The sequence below is a fragment of the Drosophila willistoni genome (genome assembly GCF_018902025.1).
Source record: "Drosophila willistoni isolate 14030-0811.24 chromosome 2R unlocalized genomic scaffold, UCI_dwil_1.1 Seg167, whole genome shotgun sequence".
In the NCBI taxonomy this organism is placed as follows: Eukaryota; Metazoa; Arthropoda; class Insecta; order Diptera; family Drosophilidae; genus Drosophila; species Drosophila willistoni.
Genome location: NW_025814050.1, coordinates 20,442,248 through 20,464,051, shown reverse-complemented (window position 1 = coordinate 20,464,051; position 21,804 = coordinate 20,442,248). Strand labels below are relative to the sequence as shown.

Here is a 21,804-nt window from a genome sequence, read left to right as displayed (position 1 = left end):
CTAAGAATTAAACGGAATCAGAAGCGCTTCATTATAGAAGATCGTTTAATTATACACTGTATATAGAATTAGTTGTCATAACAATGAAATATTCTTTTATCGTGTTAGAGAGAGAAAGAAATCTATAATTTTGCAACTTTGGATCTAAAAAAAAAATTCTATATTAAACGATGGCAAACAGATCAAAAAGTTAAACAAGATTTTACTAAAATTTTTAGGTGCGAAAAAATCTGTTTAAATTGAATTTTATAAACAATTTAATTTGTTTACACAATAATCAAAAGACCTTGAACTTTGCCGCTGATTCTTGTCTCTCTCTCTCTCTCTTTCTCTAACATTATCTATCTCTTTTATTCGCATTGATTGTGATTTTGAACTGTCAGTCAGAAATTGACATAATTTCTAGTGGATTGATGAAAAGCAAAAACTAAAAAACAAAAACAAAACAAAGAAAACGTGCAACAGCAATAATATTACTCATACGCCTATTTAGCCATACTAGTTTAGTACAGTAGCGTCCAAAATGTGGTGCACAGCTTAACGAATATACAGAATGTGTATATTATATATAAATTGTTCCCACAGCATTTAAATGAAATGTATTTATTTTTAACGCTCGACTAATTGAGTGACGAAAAGGGGGGCAGATGGCAAAGAGCTACAGTTGAGTGAATGAGTGATTCTTCTCTCCCTCTCTTTTTGTCTTTCTCTTTCTCTCTGTCTCTGTTAGTCACTCAATTTAGGTGAGAGACTCAATGTTGTCCCCTCCAACAAGTAGGTTTCAGTTTGCTTTATTTGCCGTTTCCTCAAATCATTTAAGCACATTTCACAATTGTTTGTCTTTCCCGACAGAACGCAAAATAAAATTTACAAAAAAAAAAAAAACCTAAACCTACTAAAGACTGTTTGAAAACCGGTAAAACAAATAAATTATACAAAACAAAAGTGAAGGAAAAAAATAACAAAACCATTTCAAGTGCAAAATGAAGCTGCTCTTCGGTTTCCTGTTCATCGCTCTAACTCTCAATGGCGTTTTGACTTTGCCAGGTGAGTTACAATCGCAATTCAATCATTTTAATTACTTTGATATCTGCATAAAGAAAAAAAAACTAGTTTCGACCGTTTTATACTAGACAAAAGTTATAAATAAACAACCTTATTTAATGTTAATGATAATTTTTGTAGCCGCTTCAAGCTGAACCTTTGGCCTCAACACATCAGCAATGCAAATTGATAAGAGGGGAGACTTTCACGAAAGAAATCTATACAATGTTGAATAAAAACGCTTCCTATTTATTTTCCATTGTTTGCCATTGTCTTCTGAATCCCTATACCCTATATATATATATTTTAAGGTAATGGCAACCAAAGTGATAAGAATTTGGTTGTTGGTTGTTATTATTATCCATTTGCAAAACATGTCATATGATTATTTTATTTTAGCCTGGAAGAACAAGTAGCTAAGATGATTCACTCTAGAATTTGAAATAATTAATGACTTCTTAATTACTTGTTCCAGTAAAACGTTTCACTCAAGAAAGTTGTCGGCCTTTAGCAACTGCTTTTCTTGTGAACTATTTTTTACATTGGAACTGAAAAGAATGTGAAAAGAAAAACTATTTGCAATAACAGCATTTCCTGTAATATTGGTTTCAAATTGTTTCCAAATAAACTTTTGATACTAGGAGTAAAATGTATACTTATTTTTAAAATGTATGAAATACATATTTTAGGTGTGATTCAAATCAGAGTTCAGCTCAATACCAATTTTATTGGCTAAAGGAAACTTAAATATATAGATAAAAAGACAAAGTTACATGTCTCTCACAAATTATTAGTTTCTAATTCTATATAAAATATTCAAATATTTATTGGATATTAAGAAACATTTTATAATTTTTTTAAGAGTATTTGTAAAGTCTTAATAAAACGGAATGACTTTTGCCACTGCATAATGATGGCCCATAACCCAGCAACTGGCAATACTCATGTTGCTGCTGTTGCTGCTGCTGCTGATGATGATATTTATAATGATAACAAACGTTACACTTGACAATCAGCCAAATGCAGTAAAATGCAGTAAAATCTTATACAAAATTCAAATTCCAAAAATACAAAAAAAAATATCCACAGAAGTGAAGTCATGGTCGTTGTTATTGTTATTGTTGTTGTTGTTGCTGGAGTTTCGAGTTGGCTGCCACTTGAATTGCATAAATTGGAGGATCCTGAGAAGATGCCAGAGGGCGGAAGAGAAAGAGACAGAAAGAGCAGAAGAGAGAACGAGACAGCGAGTGAGATTGCATGGTGGTTGGCAGCTGCCACTGCCACTTGAAATTGTCAAATTTGCAGCAAAAGATTGCACGAATAAATTGAAAAGAGACACAAAAATACATAAATATTGTATATGAAATTAACAGGCGACCCATTAATACCCTTTGTCTGAAACTCCAGAAACTCAATGTCCTTTCAATTATAGAAAATTTGGAAAAGTTTGAGACGAATGCCTTAGTTTTATATGGTTAAGACATTCTGAGAATAGAAACAATCAAAATCAGATCAAATTTTTAGAGACAGTTCTTTCTTTGGAATAAGTATCCGACAACATCTTTCACTTCTTTTTTTTTAAGGTAAATGATTGATAAGGATTTTGGACACCTGATCTTGCTTTCCATTTGAATACTTTCTTCATTTTTGAATACTTTCTAGGTCTTGACAAAGGTCTCGCCATGTTTTCTTTATCTTTTATATGAAAGTCAAACAAATCATACAAATTTTTCAATGATTTTTATTGTCCTTAATTTACCATACTGAACAAAATTACTTGACTACCAAATATTATTACCTGCCTTGCCGTGGGTTAAAACTAATATGCCCATTTCAGTTCACTATAGTTAAGAGTATAACAAAAGGCATAAAATCACTGAAAATAAGTCTTTGAAATTTCTTTACAAATTTCGGAAATACTTATAACAATTATTTAGTCCAAATATGTAGCATACAAATTGCATCAGTTGAATCTGGTTAATGAACCTTGGCATAAAATTTGTCGCACCCTCCCCCACGCCCCTCCGCTTTAACAGTAAAATTCTTAAGTACATTTTCGGTTTTTCTTTTTGTGTTCTTTATTTTTATGACATTTCTCTTGGTGTGGCGGCCAAAAGAATTGGGTTAATTGTTGGTCATAATTCGTGTTTAAGGCCGTTTTTCCATGGAATTGCAATTGCATGTTGACAACAGCAGCAACAACAAAAAAAAAAAAGAAAATCACGAGCAACACAAATTATATTATAAATCATAAAGCTCTAAATAATAATAATTATATTTGGTATATATAAAAAAAAATAATTCTCCTATATTTTCATTTGTCTGTTGACTGAATTTGTGGCAATTTGTTTAATTTAGCCATATTTATTTATGCAAATTGAAGTTAATTTTTGTAACAACTTTTTTTCCCTGTTGTCGATGATGAATTGGTTGTTGTTGTTTTTTTTTTGTTTGTTGGTGAATTGGCGGGGGAGGAGGGGAACTTTATCATAATTAGCAATGCGAGTTTTAGGTCAATAAAGTTTGGCAATTATTTTGATATTTAGTTTATGTAAAGAGCTACAAATTTGAAGTAACAGTTAAATGCTTTTTCCATGGAAATATTTTTCCAAAGCTGATTAAAATGTTGGCAAAATCAAAGTTAATTACAAAACGACATTTATATACTCTACCAAAAGATATGGTACTTTACATTATAAAAAATAGTTCAATTTGTATAAAACTATTTTCGTTTGATAAAAAAATCTTTTTTTTCATATTAAAAAACAGAAAAACCAAATAGTAAAATTTACCGTTTATATATTTAAGATTTATTCAAAATGTTTTATAATGTTTCAATTTTTGGTAATTTTGAAAAGACTCTACTCTATAAATAGCTTACGTACATATATCGAAATAAATTTAGGTAATAAATTTTCTATCAAGTGCATTAAAATTATGCAGAAAAGTCAATTAAATTGCAAACACTTGTACTTAAAACAACAATAACAAAATTGTTGTTAAACAATAATGAAATATTTTAGTGAATTATGAAAATGTTTACAATTTTGTTTTGTTGCTCACTTTGAAATTGAATTTGATTTACTTTTTGAAGTATTTGTCTGGGTCAATTAGGTGAGAAAAACAAAAGTACAAAGTTTTATATTTAGAATTTCTTTGGAATTAAAGTACAAAGTATAATATATGTATGTATGTATGTATGTACATTTGTGGACAAATTAAAAAGTCCAAATTGTTTAAGTGTTTTCTTTTACACAAATTAAGTAAATAAATAAGGCACTTACAATTTGGGAAAAACAACATAAAAAGGCAAAAACAAATATTTCACAATTAAGCATCAAATTGTGATGACAATCTGAAATATATTTGAATTTATTGTTTAACATTTTATTGTTAGCTTGCAGTTTAGTTTATTATTATTACAGATGTTTCTATATAAATAGAAAACTAACTGATGATTCATCACTCGTGTTCAGTGGAAAATTCTATGTGATGCGAGAAGGGCAAAAGCAAATAATTAACAAATAAATAAATATATATGACTATTAAGGGAGTGAGAAACATTTTGGTTTCATACCCTGCAGCTAGGGTGTAGGGAAGGCCGTATGTGTTAGCAAGTGGAAGGCATTCAAATGAGTGAAAATTTAAGAAATATTTTAGAGTTACTCTCTATGAATAACCAACAATATCTGTGCTTCACTTGCTCTTTATACAATTCTTACTACTTTATATACATTATCTAATGTCCTTGCTGATATTTTTAAATGCCTCCATTTATTTCCTGAATTATTGTGGGGGCTATAATCTTGAATGATTTGATATATAAAGATCATAACGATCTCAGAGACTCATTGAAGAAGCAACGAACTCTTTTGGTCTGGGAAATAGATTCAGTCAAGATCTGCTCATTCGAGTTCGAGCCCCGACATAAAGGATTATAAATCAAGTTCAAACATTTTCTATTAAGAGCAGAGATGATTATCATCTTGGCTTATCTAAGCACATTGTTATCAGTTTCCTTGACGCTTGAAGTAAAAAGTGCCGACTGACTTAATTAAAATAAATTGATACGTTTCAAGCACCGGCAGTTTGAAATGAAATATGTAAATCAATTAACTTTTACTACCTTACTATGACTATTTTTCAAACTTCCTGGAATTTCGTCTACTTATTCATAAACTGAACTCATAATTCATTAGTATTTTCACAAAAAAAAGTGGCAAACTCACAGTTTTTGCGCCATGCCAAGTCAAAAGTGATTGTAATGCCCTTAGCAAAACAATGGAGCAATCGTCATATAATTATAGGCACATGAAGCTGTCACGAAGGGTAGCTAACAGAACTACATTACGAGCCTCTCCTTCTCCTAGCCTCCCCTTCCATCACATGAGCCTCTTACCCGTGACCGAACCTATTGCCTGCCATCTCTTACTCTGGCTTTGTGTGATTGAAAATTGCACCAGGCACTTTGGCAATTTTGGTAGCTTCAATGTCACGTAATCGCTGCAAGGCCTCCCTAGAGGTAACCTCACTTCAACTCCAACTCCCATTTGGTACGCCTCTTTATGTTAATTTATGTGCTGGCAAAATGTGCAAGTGACTCCCCCGTACCGATTCCCTCATCTGTCGTCTCTCTCTCTCTCTCTCTCTCTCTCCAACTCATCTCCATCTCTGGGCCTCCTCTAATGCTCAGCCACGCATGGCGCAAACCCAAAATCAGAAATAAATTACAGAAGGCAGAGGCAGACAGGCAATGAAACAGTCAAACAGTCAGACTGCCAGATAGACAGTGAGACGGTCTGATGCAGTTGCTCATAGTCAGCAGAAACCAGCAGAAATAAACCAAAGTCATATATGTATGTACAATGTACAATGTACATACATATATTTCAACCTATTATAATGTAGAGTTGAAGTTTATGCCATTAACAAAATGATGAAATGTTTGCTTATCAAATAGATGAGAAAGGAAATGACAGTATAATCTTTATCTTTATAGGAGTGTTGAGATATTCTTACACACTTGTAGATTTAAAAATTTAAATTCAAAATAATAATTTAGATTCTATATCTACCCATGTATATTCATGTTCGTTTATATATTTGAGGGCGATTTTGTATAAATTTGTTCTTTCTTGAACATCATGTTAAAAATATATTATATTATTAAAAGGATATTTTAACAACTAGCAGATGAGATTATTGGGTTTGATTCTTAATATTTGACATTCTACAAAAAAATTCACGAGTATAAATGCCTGAAAAAGCATAGTTTTAACTAGATTAGGCATACTTTTCGACTTATGGTTTCGCCATTTCCGGTTTCTTTACTTTTCATTACACTAAATCAATAAACTGCCGGAATTTACTTAAGCAAAGGAACGTGACAAATCAATATCAGGGACGAAACATCTCTTTTTCTAGTGGGTGTGGGTTTTCGGCTGTGATCCTATAAAGATCATACCATTCACTTAAAAAACTGATGTCATAAAGTATTATTGTGGGACATGGGTATTGGCTGATGAATAAACACAGTTCCGGTTATAGTTTTCTAGTTATTTTATTTAATATTAGAATATATATTGATTTTTAGATAATAGTAGATTTGAATGAATTAATGTTTAATGTCTTTCGTCGGTTTTGTCGTCTTAAAAACTTTTCGTCTTTTTTTTTTTTTGTGTGTCGTCTCACACTTCGTCCTTTTTACACTTTCTGTCTGGCCGGCTTGCCGGATAGTCGTCCTTTTCTTGAATCAGCTGGCTAAACCGGATAGCCAGACCATTCCCACATTAAGATGATACCATAAGCGGATCTAGAGCTGTTAAATGGGGAAACTTTCACCATAAAATACAAAAAAATTAAAAGTTTCACACTTTTAATCATTATTTTCAACATAATATTTTGCCTATAAACTATGCTTCCTTCAAGTATACTTGTTATTTACAAAATATTAAAATATTTCTTTCTTCATTAACCGAATTCTTGGAATTCTATTTGGATACTTCAGGGATCAAGTTTCCCTCATATAGATATCAAATTATGGTCTTAAACCGATTTCGATTTGTGTTCTACTGTCGGTTAATTGCTCTTTGCCTTTGCCACTAGTTTCATTTGAATATCTCCTTTCAGTTATCATGATATCTGTATGAGGTGTGAACTGAATGCCTTATTGCATCAGCTAATGGTAGGAATAATTGTATATTATAATGAAAATCCCGTTACATTACTCAAATAGTCAGGCGATGTCAACGCAGCAATGTAGCTTTAAACGATTTGCGGATTTGTAGAATTTGAATAGGAATGGTATTGGGATTGGTAGCTGGGGAAAATGGGGAATGGTACTGGGATTGTGATGCGAATCTAAGGGGATTGGCAGTTGGATGGCTTGGCTATCATGCCAATCCTCGTCAGCAGCTGTCGCTGCATTTACTACTCTCTTTCTTCTATCCGCTCTTTACCCCTCTGTCTCTCTCTTTCTCTGTCTCTCTTGGTATTTTACTGACTGTAAATTTAATGAGATTCCTGTCAAATTAATTTCCGGTTATGATTAGATTTTCGTTAATAGCAATTTGCGGTTTTTGGTTGTCAAGCCAAAAATATGCGCACTTTCATTCCATTCCACATGTGCCTCTCTCTCTCTCTCTGTCTTTCTCTATCCCTCTTGGTTATTCCCACATTGTCTGTCTCTGTCATGGCATTGGTCTGGTTGATTTCATTTTGCATTCGGCATTTGCATTTTGCAAAGTGTCTGCTGCAATTATCTGTAACAAAATGGAAACTGCAACTTGCAACAAATTGCTGCACATTTTGATTATTATTAAGTAGTTTAGTAATCATAAATCATGTACGAATGAAAACCTCAAACTTTGGTCTTCTTGGTCTCTCTCAGTTCTCTCCCCTTCCCAACGCTTGATTTCATATGAATTTGCATTATCAACAGATTTAATGATGGAGCAAAACCAATAGAGATTATGAATAGTAGAAAGAGGTATTATGTATGTTATATGGTTACTCAAATTAGTGAATTGACCTTTTTCTTGGATGTCTCTTTAGAAAACCATTGAGAAATGTGATGTTGTACACATGGCGTATGCGTAATACAAATATGCTTACGACAACTGATCCTGTCATAGAATTTTATCAAACAGAAATTTCCTAAGAAGTCAACTGAATCAATTTGCAATATGATTAGTTTTGTTTAAAATTGATACACAATCTTTTTTATTTTTTTGCAAAATATAAATAAAAAGTCGATCAGTAATTTGAACTAAGAAAACACGATGTATGTATGAGGGTAACAAAGGAAATCATATCAAATATGACTCTGACGAATTTTCGAAGAAAAATATTAAATGAAAATTTAAACCTGAAACTGGAATCTTTTTGGCCTTAAATTTGATTTCCCATTTCATTAATTTTTGACATAATGCAACCTCATTAACAAAACACAATAAATAAATCGTTTTAGCCATAAGAAACAAACCAAACAAATTGTTTTTGCATGATGAACCAAAAATCAAGATACGTGACTCGCGTATGAAGGAAAGTAGCAGAACCGCTAATCAAAATAATCATAAAAATTTAATTCAATTAATTTTGGGTCGCTGGGTCAAAGAGTCGTCTCTTTGCCCCCTTCTTAACATCACTTTCTATGCGTTAGTCAGGTGCTACATTCATTTTTCACTTCTGTTCCGCTTACCCACGCACATTTCTACCCTCAAAAATGTTTGCCCCTCACCTAATTTACAAAACAAAGTAAAATCACATTCAAAAAAGGTGTGGGGCAAATGAAAATAAAGAATAAAAAAAAATTGCTCATTTTTTAAAGTGGATCTAATAATGAGATACCCTTTAAATTATATTTATTACATTTATATTTATAAGTTGCCAGAATTTTGGAATAATTTCTATTAATATTTGATATAGGAAAATGAAAGGAAAAGTAAACGAAGTATTCGAATCAGAATATGTATTCGATTCTGATCCTGACGTTTATCTGTAGATGAATGTATTCATTTCTCAAAATAGATTCAGAATGTACCTTTTCTTTATCACAGTTTCTATAGGGTATCGAAATCAACTTTTGAATGGTTACCTTTTTGTCCCCTTCAACCATTGGTCCCTTACCACGTTGTTGTCCCATCCTCTCTTTCTGTTCAATTGTTGTAGCTGACACTGTTCTTGTTGTTATTGTTGTTGTTGTTCAAATCGTGTCACGTACCAATGTTCTGGAAGATTGCACGTTACGTTTGTCGCTTTTAAAATGAGTTTTTTTTAAATACCCTTGGAAAAAAAGGTATATTTAATACAGTAAAATATCTGAACGGTAACTTTTGCTGTGCCCTTCGTGTATCACAGTGAATGAAAGCTTTTTATTAATAAGGAAAATTAAATTGGATTTAAGGGTATAAAAACATCGACTTGGTAAAACTTAGGTCGTGTCATTTATGTTGTTGTTTCGGTTCCTTTTCAAAATGAATTTGATTTTGATTGTTTGGTTCGGCTGTATTTTCTCTCTCTCTTTTTCTGTCTGTTCTCTCTGTGATTTGTCGTTTATAACGGAACGAAGCACATGCAACAAATTATTTTTCGAAAAATGTGAAAAAGTAAAAACTGTTTAATTTTAGGCTTTCTCCATAGGGGAAGGAAAAGGAGCCAGAGGAAGAGATGAAGCCTTCATTGAATGATTTTTCGTACGTGCAGAAAATTTGTAAAAAACACATTCTCAAATTTGATTGTGTTTGCTTTTCGATATTTCTTTTTTGGGTCGAAAAGAAGGAACAGTTTTTTATTTGGAAAATTAATTTGGCACATTTACTGTGGCAATTCTGTTTTTCGGCTTTTTTTCCAGCCGATTACCAAATTCTGATTTGTAAATCGTAATATAAAAATTGTACAAGTATTTTTAAAACTTGTGGCGTGTTCGTTTTTGAATCAGTAAAGTAATGATCTTAATGAAACTCTGGCTTACGAAACACTCGCTTGAATGACCTGCGGACAGGATTGCAGTGTTTTAAATGATTTTGCAATACAAAGGTATAAGTCTTGAATAGAATAAGGAATAAACGAAACATTCAATACCATGAAGTAAACTTCAGTAAAGTAATGATCTTAATGAAACTCTGGATTACACCCGACTGAATGACTTGCGGACTGGATTGTTCAGCAGTTTCAATGATTTAATAATCTTTAATAATAGAGCAAGATAGCACATTAAGGAATAAATGAAACAAGCAGCAAAAACTACGACCAATTTTTAAGCAGCGTTTTAAAATTGCGCTTTAAAAACATTGTGGTAAATTACATTATACCAAATGAGGCTTTGAGATGCTTTTAAAATAAAGAAATAAGGAAAATAGTTGATGTTGCATGGACGAAAGGCAACAACTGAATGAAATATTCACCGAGATGGACCACCTTTTATACCCTTAAAAAGCAATGCCTACTTTGCTGCTGAGTAGTGATTCGTCAGTTTTTGGTCAGTGATGGGAAATATAACTCAAATCGATAACAATAATATCGCTCGTGATTGGCCATTTTGGAGAGTCAACAACAGAGTTGTAATCGATATAAAATCTAGCTTATTGCCGCTAAAGTGTTAATCATGGCCTAAAAATAATCAAATTGAACGTGGAATGATTTATAAGAAACATTATCTGATGAAGTTTTTTCTTATTACTAAAAAATTACAATTTACACCGTCTTAATGGGGCCTTTAAAAGTACCTACCACACCTTTGTCGTACAACTGACGCACCTTTTGGATAACTAGAACTACACCACAGTCTCTAATAGGCAATTGGGGAGCAACAGCCCCCGATACATCCGCCTCACACACTCTGAAACAAAAATAAGAGTGACCAAAGAGACACACAGGGAGAATGAGAGGGTCACGGCAGCAAAGCCTAGACTAGTCCCAGCTGCCGATGCAGCGCGTGACATTAATCAAGCCACCGCCGTCGCTGCCATTGCCGCCATTGCCGCCACCCACCATACGAACCTGAACCAAACGATGGCCCCATCATGTCAACACCAGAACCTAAAAGGGGAAAGGATAGGATAACGACAAGGCAGGAGATAGGAGGATGGCCGAAAAATCATTGTTGACATTTGTAATTAGAATTGATAGCAAGCAGACAGACACACAAGGAGAAGCCCAAAACCTTGCCCGAAAATGCCAGAGAGACGGTTCCCCGGTGGCAACGTTAAACTAATTTCGTTTTCGTTACCTACCGATGACCAACCGTGTATCTACGTGGTTAGGGACGTACCGATATGTGCACTTTTCCCCCTCAGCTACGCGTCATTCATTTGTTAAAAGTTTCTTCTCTCCCTTAGCTATAGGTTTGGTTTCTTTTTTTCTCTTTTTTTTTTGGATGGCCCCCTTTCTCTGAAGAGAAATATCTAACCCTAGCACGTCAATTGAATGTCATTTCCACTTGGAGGAGGAATGACAGGGAAAACTAAGCTGCCACAGTCGGCACTTTCACTCAATTGCTGGATATGGAGGGTTGTGTGGACTGAATGGAGGAGGGTGTAGAAATTGAAAAGCTGGCTTTGATTTCACTTTCGGCTGTTGTTGACATCCATGTGTGTCTGTGTGTGTATGTATGTGAATGTGTGTGCGTGTGTGGACATCAAACTAATTTTCCCCCTGTTTAGAGTTCTTGAACGTGACACAAGTCTGCACTCTGCGTCCATTCTGCTAACTGACCCCCATCTGCACCCTGATATTCCATGTCCAAGTTTCTACATCTACCCTAAAACATCATTGTCATCGTCATCATCGACATCATCATTATCATCATGGGTTTTCAACTGATTTGAAATCATTTCGACCCAAATTGCATACAATTGAGTTTGTCAGCTCGTCAAGGGGGAGTAAAATTCGTAGGAGATTCGGTGCTCCAAGACCTTTGTTTTGTATGTAATTGAAATGCGTGAGTTGTGTTAGTTGGATAAAGACAGGTTACGAAAGGCGTTCCAGTTTTGGTAAGGCCATCAAGTTTGTTTGTGTGTGTGTTCGTTTTGGTGACAATTTACTTAAACTCTTATCAACTGTATTTTAAAGCATATCAGGGACAAATGGATAAAAGGGCGAATGGTAATTATACATTGTCTTTGTATAATGAGATATATCTTTATTAGACTTGGAACCAATAGAAAATATTTCAAATATTTTCGGTCATTCACAATGCAAATTATTGAAAAATAATCTAATTTTAAACCACTTTACCTTCCTTCGAACCCTTTCCGTATACATTACGGTTGTTCTTACCAACTTGGAAGGCTTATACAAGCAAATGAAATTTTCTTTATCAAAAAGCCAAAGTTTAACTTGAACAAAAAGTCAAATAAAAAGAATTTGTATAAGCCAAATCAACGTCGCGCACTAAATTATGCAAAATTGTACAATTATGTAAATTAATTGACGCAGTCTGTCAGACCCCACGCCCTTCTTAATCCGCCTCTACATTCGTCCTGTGTTTCGGCAATTAGCGCCATAAAACGCAGGCCAAGCGATTTGCACCCAAAAAAAAAAAAACAAGTAAAAACCCTCCAGAAACCAAGTAAAAAAAAACACGATGAAGCAAAACGAAACCAAAAGGAAGCCAGTAAAACGCCCTTCAAAAATGGCTACCACGCCCACTTCTCCACCATCCATTTTGTAGGACTAGCCCCCGCTGTGTGTTAACCTTACATAATTAGCTACAAATTTTTCTGTTGTGTTTTAGAGAACAAAAGCGCAATGCACTGCAAAAATTGCTTACAGACCCAAACAGTGGGCCAGACAAGGAACAGAGAGAGAGAGTGAGACAGTGAGAGCAACGTATATTAATTTCATAATTCAGCTAAAGCTGAAAACAAAAGACCATGGAGCTTAATTATTGGAAAATTAATGAATATGCCGACTTGTTTTAGATGTTTTCATTAGGCTACCAAAAATGATTAATAACCGAAAAGGGAGCTAGGGTTGAGCTTTGTATATACAAAATATATGTACATATGTGTGTAATGGGTCTGTTTGGGTATCAGGCTTGCCAACATTTTATACTCACCTTTCAATTTTCAGTTTTTTTTTCCATGACAACCAACCAACCAAGCCAAATCCCTCAAGGTATGCAACAATATATGTTCATAAAAAAATATGCATTGCCAGTATTCTCTTAGCATGGCTCGTGGGGTGGCTTTTTGATCTTCCTGTTTATTGAGCTATATTTAAAATTAAGCCAACTGATTTGGGGTATATTGGTTACAAATTATTAGTTAATGTCAATTTCTTTAATCTAATCTTAAAAATGTAAAAGAATTTTCACAAGTTACTTATATGAAAATATGTATGTATTAGCTAATTACATCTATCTTTTTGTTAGGCACACAAAAGTGAAAAGATTGTTCAAAGCTAAAACTTGTTGAGAATTACAATAACTTTGCCTAAAAAGGACGAATAATGCAAACTTTATGGAGAATTTTTTTTAGGTTTATTGAATGTGTAAGCATTTTAAATAAAACTTAATCTTATTATAAGATGATTGCAGTTTATTTACACACTTAATAGAATAATTACACACTTAGAATTTGCTATTTCTTTAGAGGTCATCAAATGGTCGATTCCATTTTGCTTTTTCACTTTCGTTTATATTTGCCACAGATATATAAATATATCCATGCTGCATATTTGCAGCCGGTTTCGTAAATATTTGCACTTGTAAATGACATTCACGTGTGTGTGTCACAATTTCATATTTCTACCCCCCCAAAAGTACATATATTCTTTTTGTTCTTGCACTGTGTGCTGTTTTTTTTTTGTTTTGGCCAGTGCTCCACTTTATGTGTGATCGTTGGTGAAGAGGGTTGCTGACTTTTTAAACCAAACATATTGTCAGTGTCGTCTGTATTTCTCATAAATCGGCTTACAAACAAACAAAAAAAGGTCCAGTGGCTCGAAAAAACTATGACGATGACGAAGATTCTGTACCCTTTACAATAATATGATTATATGAAATTGGTCACTTTAAACTGAATTGCCAAATCTCCCTTTTATACTCTATCAATATGTTTTATTTTTCAAAAATGTTTTAAAGGGGAAAAGATTTCTAGAGACTTTTGAAACAGTTTGCGGTTATTTTTGATAAAAAAGAAAGAAATCTTAGAATTGGTCCCATTATGTGACATAAGTTCATATATTTTAGGATTACCCGATTCACTTCACTTTCAAATCATTAGTTTGTCTTCATCAGTCTAAAGTATAAAAGAAGTATTCCTCCTTGCGCAGTTGTGCATTTGTCCTTTTGTCCTATAGTAGGTAAATACATTCCTAGGTATTCGCACTTTTTCTGAGGTCATCATTCGTTTGCCGCATTCTCGACATACGCAATTTTACGCAGCAAATTTCCACTCTAGCCGAGGCAAAGAGCTTTAACTTGGGCTTGACTTATTTTTAACATCGTTAGTTGGCTTGGCATCGGTTTTTTCTTTTTGTTTTGTCCCTTATATGTATGTATTTGTAAATATTTTTTTTTTGTACCCACTTGTTGTGCTGTGTTGTTCCTGTCAGTCTCAGCTGGTGAGATTTATGAAGTGCAACATGTCACCGAGAGGGCAGAACATTTATCTATATGGGGTCGAGACTCGAATATCTCTCTCTTACAGAGCAGAATTGAATGAGTGAATGAAAAGAATAAAGTGCTAGGGGGACACATAGTATGGTTCTTTTCTTTATTTCTTGAATTGATGTGTTTTTAAGGAAACTTAGAGATCCCTGGACTAGTTTATTGAGGAAATACGTATGCGTGATGGAGATGTGTCCTTGAGAAATATTTTCTACCATATCACATATAACTATTATTAGTTTTGATACTGTATAGAAATACCGATACATGGGCGCGGTAAATAGATAATTTTCGATATTTGCAAATAATTGTTGTTTTATTATTAAGTTTCTTCTTATATTGGTAAATGCGATTCATCAAAAACCCGATACATATCGATGTACAACAAAACAATAAAACATTCCTTATTCTTTATAAATAAGATACAAGATTTATTGCTTCTTTTCCAAAATTTTTTCAAATCAAATTGATGTGGTAATCACTTTCAATATATGTATGTATCAAACGATAAACATATATCGCAAGGTTTCAATGACTTTATGTACATATATCACCATTATGTTTTTTAAAGTGGATGACATTCGCTGGGAATCTAATAAATAGCTTAGATTGGCTCTAGTAGTTCACTCAAACATTTTTAACTTCCTTAGGACATGAAAATATTTAGGTAGTTCAATGATGTTCCCAGAGATCTATCTGCCATCCCAATGCCACATAAAAACTACATGAATAAATTTCGTGTGTGGATTGAAATATCTCCTACGCCTCTCATCCATATTATTTTATCTCATATCAATTGGCAAACTATCCTTATGGCAAGACAAAATGACATGATGCTTAATTGAAAATGTATTTTTACGACAGCTGGATGAGAGTTTTAGGGGGTATTTCTCATATTTCCATATTCGCATGAATAGAATGGAAATATAATATCAAGGATATGTACAAATGAAGGACCAAATAACCAAATAAATATGTGACGATAATTACAAACTGCCATCGTTATTATCAGTTCTCTCGGCTCTTAGCTTTCACTCTACACACTCATCTCACTTTCGGCTATCTCTTTCTCTCGGTATGGATTCTCTATATTGTGTTTTACGCCAAGGGGTGGGCGGGGGCGAATGGAGGCCTTTGTGTGCGCTGAATCTCGTTTTGGGGTTTTTGTGGCAAATTGCTGCAAAATATGAAATGCATTTAGTTTCTCTTTCCGCCTTCACCTTCATTCCCTTCCCCTCTCACTCGTATATCTATGAAAGCTCAAAATGGTAATTAAACTGCTGGCCAAAAAGTGTCGGTTGGTTGGAGCTCCGAGTTTTTAATGGTATGCTGGTTGGTACGTACGTATGTACGTATCTAACTCCATTCCACCCTTTACCAAAATATCGGTCCGCATATCCCATTCTATCCCAAATTTATATTGTGGCCTGGTCTAACATTTTTGAGTGGTCTCCAGGCCGGAAATTCAATATGGCCATGTGGCAACCAACTGATGACCCTCTCACAATCCCTTTCGCAATCCTCCAAGTCATCATTCCTACAACTGCACCCGATACCCAGTTCAATGCATGCGTTTTCAATTACTTTGATGTCCATGGCGGGGGCCCAAAAATTTTGATGAAATATGTGTAATACTCGTTACACGAAACAGTAGTTGGGCCAACATTTGAGTCGGCCAATTCAAATTCAATTCACAATTCACAAATTTCGTATGAATTTTGATGAAAAAACGATTTGTGGCAAACAATTGAATGCAACAAAGTTGTCTAATTTAAAAATTACAACAATACCAATAAAAAACACAAGAAATACAAAATTGATAAATGAAATTTTAGAGAAAAAAACTTAGAAAATATTGTTTTGAAAGTCTGCAAAGGGAAGTAGAAATCATAAAAAGTTGTTTGTTTTAGCTTACCCAAAGAGAACGCTGCTCCTTTTTAGCTAAGTTCGGAAGATCATTAGCAAAGTCTTATAATAATAGAACTTAGCTTTAAATTAATATACAGACAATATTTATTGACTTTTGTGGAGCCTTTAAAATTCCACACTTAAAGTAAATTAAGCCAATATTATTGAGAAATTATAAGTTAATTGTCTATACTGTATACTTTTCTGTTTTACAATATTCTTCATTATAAATGTTTTCTTTTTCTGCTATTAAAATGTCAGAAAGGAGAAGGACTTAACCTGCTAGTAATAGGTAACCAACTTAATAAAGACTTCAAAAAGGCTTTATAGATCCTAAAGCCTTCACAGCCATGAATTGGTCAAATGCTAACAGAAAAGTTAAATAATATTTACCTATTTAAATCACAGTCGCAGTTTTCACGTTTCTAAATTAGTTTTCCCAACAATTATTTGCCATTTGCGAAATATAACCCGAGGGTCCATGCTCATTAAATTTACAGACTAACTTTTGTGACCATCAAGCCATTCATTTCATTAAGCAATCTATACAAAATCCATGTAAATCTATTCAATCAATTATTTTATCATTTTGCACGCAAATCAATTAAACTTTTGCTAGAAGTATTTTTTTTCTGTCCATTTTTCGTTGCTTTGTTTTGCTTGTGTTTGCCTTTTTAGTTGCTAGCAATTAATGAATTTTTAATAGCTCCGCACTTTGGTTAATGTAAAAAGTTTTTTTTATAATGCTCCGCCAAAGAGGTGGACTGGCAGTTGGGGCGAAAGGGGAGTGGAGAAGCAAAGTAGCCGAGGGCTTAGGCTAGTAATTATGATTGTAATAAAGTGAATAAAAGGCAAGCAGCTGGGCAAGAGTTTTACTTGGCTTAGTTTGCCAATGTAAATCTTTTTTGTTTCAAGATTGATAGAAAATTAATGGATAGAAAGAAGGATAAACAAAGTGGAATTGAATAAATTATTAAACTAGTAAAAATGGAGAAAAGAACATAAAGTTATAGAAAGGAGGAGGAGATTTTAAAGCGGGCTAAGCAAACAATTGCAATATATGGAATGATTTTAAATTGTTAAGAACTTTTTTCGCGTTCTATAGGTAAGAAATTTCAAAAGAAAACAAATTAAAAAACAATTTCTTAAGAATAACCCTTCGAAGCAAACAGAAAACTTGACCTTCTGGTTATCATTAACCTTGCTGCAACCATTTCTACTATTAAAAGCAAAATTTCAATTACCATAAAATGAAAATTATGCAAATCAAAAGATTTTTGTAATAAGCGTTAATGAGGCCACAAAATGTTTGAGGAGGGAGGCGGATTCAAAAAGCGAAGCATCAGCAATAGTCAGTTTTTCCCGCTGATTTGGCTAATTTCATCAGGCCAATTTTGCTGCTGGTCCTTTTTGACTTTTCGCCGCTTCTCATAATTATGTGTAATATTTTCTCATTTTAATTTTACACCGTATCAGCTTACCCCATTTTAAACCATTTTCGTTTTGTTTCTTTTTTTCATTTGCAGCACGTAATAATCCGCAAGATGACGCCGAGGTAATTTCCCAGCCACGTCAGCCATCGTCCGATCCTGATTTCCATGACTTTAAGGGTGTCATCGATACGGGCTCTGGCTATCCCTTCCTACAGCCACATCCCTCGTCGTTTAATTTGGGTTTCTTCGATTCATTTGAAGGTAAGTCGGTTACGCGTACGAAACGAGCGAACACGTGACGTATGCGTAATAAATGAAATATCAACAAGGGATTTTAATTAAAAAATTGTTTGTTCATATTTACATAACGATGTGCCAGTAATTTCATTGAATGCATTCTCCTAGAATTGTACAATATGTACTTAAATATATATTCATGTATTTGTGGGCTATTTAACTTTAAGCCAATTAGTAAAATAAAAGTTTTTTTTTTATTCAAGTTGAAGAAAAGTAAAAACAATTTATCAAAATTCTTACCAGCTAGACAAAGTTTTTGCTTTGGTTTTTTGCCTTATATATATTTAGATTCATATTGATATGCTTACTTGTTCTTGTCTGTTGACCATTAAAAGTGAAAAGTTTTTGATGAAGATAAAGAAGACGTACAGGCAAAAGATGGCAGAAGATGTGACCCCAAAAAGTCTATGAACTTCATAAATCTTTCTAACCCTCCACCCCAAAAACCAAGAGTATCTAAAGCTTCATGCTGGCCAAAATACACAAAAAACTTCCAAAGCCAATCTATGCAGGGAACTTTCTTTTGGCCTTAAAAAAAGATAACAAAACATAAAAAGTTATGGAACAACATTTCTGCATTTTATTTGTTCGCTTTTTTTGTTTTCTCGCAAAAATATTTACTAGTTGTAATTTATAAAAATTTAACAGACGAGAATGTTTCAAAAATGTTCTAGAACAATTGTATTTCTTTTCATACTCTTTCAATTAAATAATTAGGTATTGTTTCGGGATTATATTTTAGTTTTACTTTAAACGGGAATGTCATTTGCAAAGGATAACTTCTTTAGTCAAATTTTGTAAACCCTTTTGCATCTAATTACAGTAAAAAAATTGCTTTAAGCTAGTCAAAAATGTTTATCTGACATACATTTTACATCCACAATGCCATATGGGAGGCAAAAACGTAGTCGAAATGAAACAAGTCCGAGACAATGCGGTCAAGTATTTATGACAAGGTTGAAACAAGAAAATGCAGAAAATAAAGTGGGCCGACTAAATCATCCAAGTAAAGTAGAGTGCATATGTTCAATGGGCGTCGGTGGCGGGCGGCATTACAGCAAAGCAGACGACACGGCAAAATGCCATGTCTGTTGTGCTCTTCTTCTTTTTTTGTGCTTTTTTAGTGCTCTTACGGATTAAGGATTTTAAACTGAAAAATACATTAGCATGGCAAAGGGCCATCGCCTGCGTTTCTCCCTCCCTCTCTCTCTCTCTCTCTCTCTCTCTCCCTACCCGTCTCTATCTGGGTCTCCGTCTCTGTCTTAGTCGCCGCACCTGCTTGGATTCCCAGAGTATAGTTGAGTATAGAGAGGGTCGGGATGTCTGGTTCGGGGTCTATGGGTGCATGCTTTCAATTTTACCGCCCTTGTATACGCACTCATGTATTATCATTTTAGTTTGTTTTGGCATGAAATTATACCGCAGACACAAAAAAGACATCTTTTTCATCGTCTTTTTCTTACATTTTTCTTTTACATAGACATTTTCCGCCGTCTGCGTTCTCGTATCTGGCCTGTAATTCCATCTGGTTTTGGTGGAGCAAATGATGATGGAGCCATTGGCACTGGGGATGACTCAAGTGATGATTCTGGCTCTGGCTTCTCCTTTGGCTTGAGACCATTGATTCCATTGAATCCTAAAAATGGAAATACAACTTCAACAGTTAAGGTAGGTCTTATGGTATAATATGAGTAGGTGATGTATGCACATCAGTGAGTTAGTAATGGAACACCTAATACTTACTTATTTAAAATACATCCGACTAGTACATTGAACTTGTAAACAACAATTTATGCAATTTATTGCAATTTATGATCTGTATAGATAATTAAGTATATTTTAAAGGGAACTCTTTCAGTTTAGGGAAAAATATAATAAATATATATATGTTCTTCTACCATAGCTATGAAAATGATAATACATCTTCCTTAAGAACTTATTTCAATATTCTTTGCTGGGTAGTTTGAATTCAGGAAGTGTAAACAAAATATAAGTAGTCCTATATCTGTTTTGTCAACGTTTTTAGGACGGGTGGTTAAGTTTCTTTAAAACACGTTCAACATAGAGAGTTTTCAGAAGGGAAGAGAACATCAGGATTGCCTTCCAATTTGGGTAACATAGAGTTGATATCAATACATCTTAATTGCTATGGGGTTATCTGTGCGTAAATTAGGACCCTTTTATATATGGTCTATGGATAATTAGGATTATTATATAAATACAATAGGATGATAGCTATATACAATAAATATACAATAAATACAATATAGCCTATTACGGTTTCTTAACAGGAGATTTGTGTATTTGGTAGCTTTTTTCCCTCAAAATTTTAATCGATGGTTCTTTGTTTTACCATTTTAAGTAAGAACCATCATCCAAGAATCGAATATTGTAAAAATCCCCTCTCTTACCAGGTTGTCGATGGTCACAAAGTGGAAATCAATGAGACCGTCTACGGTGATTCAAACAACGTATTCAAGGTTCGTGTGGTCAATGTCCGTCCTCTGGCAAGCGGCGAAGAAGTCGCTAAAACTGTGACCAGTAATCAGGGTGAAGAGGCCAAACCGACTGTTGCTGCCGCTGGACCCAGCACTTCGTCTCCCTTCAAGCCTGATGAATACGATGACGAGGACGAGAACGATCGTCGTGAACCTTTGGAGAAGCAACCGAAAGAAAATGAAATTCATGATATCGATGGACCTCAGGTATAAATCATAAAAAAAACCAAATAAAAAAAAAAACGCCTGTAAATTTCTTTGCGAACAATGCTTTTATTTCGAAAACAATATCGTTTAGCTCTCTACTAACCGCAAAAACAACTTTAATTTGTATAAATTGAGCAGCTTCTAAAACAACAAAATGTAAACTTGTAATATATATATATAAACAATAAATATTTCTAATATATTTTTTACAAATACCAACAAAAACAAAAATAATAAACGTTTGCATATTCAAACAAAATCTAATTTTGTAATTATCTGTATATACCAATTTACCCAATTTATTTTTATTTTTTGCTTGCTATTAACTAAATAAAATAAAACTTTAAGGTTTATGGTTTTGGCTTTGGTTTGAATATTTTTTTTCTTTCCACATTTCAACTTTAATTTTAATTTTCCATCATTTTTTTCCATAGATTTTTTTTTGTGTTGTTTCATAATTAAGTTTTGTCTATTTGCCTGGCCGAATATAATCTGTCGAAAAGCCGCAATCGTGTAAATATTTTATTAACACGACAAAATGTTTAATTGTTCAATTAGATATATATACATTTTTACTATATATTTGTATATAGGCAATTTTTTTATTGCCCATTTTTTTTTGTTTTTGCGTCTAAATTAATAATGCAAATAAATTATATTATGTGGCCAGTCTCTGGCAAAATGCAGCAGGCAACTAAATTTTCACTGGTAACTTTAAAAAAAATTTTATAATTAATAATGAACACAACGAACTTTTTTATACCCACTAAAATTTGTGTAAAAACTATCCATATATGAAAAGATT

General features: G+C 33.5%; 1 protein-coding gene across 1 annotated transcript; it reads left to right on the top strand.

Moving 5' to 3' along the window:
- Positions 1 to 847: 847 nt before the first annotated feature.
- Positions 848 to 21,258, top strand: LOC6642691. Its single transcript, XM_002065481.4, has 4 exons — positions 848 to 1,047; positions 18,091 to 18,258; positions 19,775 to 19,962; positions 20,709 to 21,258. The coding sequence occupies exons 1-4, from the start codon at positions 984 to 986 to the stop codon at positions 21,003 to 21,005; spliced, it is 717 nt and encodes a 238-aa protein (XP_002065517.2). The 5' UTR covers positions 848 to 983; the 3' UTR covers positions 21,006 to 21,258.
- Positions 21,259 to 21,804: the final 546 nt, after the last annotated feature.

Bases quoted from the DNA above. Each gene is read 5' to 3' on its own strand.
- LOC6642691 (XM_002065481.4), top strand. From the start codon at position 984: ATGAAGCTGCTCTTCGGTTTCCTGTTCATCGCTCTAACTCTCAATGGC. The intron at 18,259-19,774 runs GTAAGTCGGTTA...TCTTTTACATAG, and splicing joins TTTCTTCGATTCATTTGAAG to ACATTTTCCGCCGTCTGCGT. The intron at 19,963-20,708 runs GTAGGTCTTATG...CTCTCTTACCAG, and splicing joins ATACAACTTCAACAGTTAAG to GTTGTCGATGGTCACAAAGT.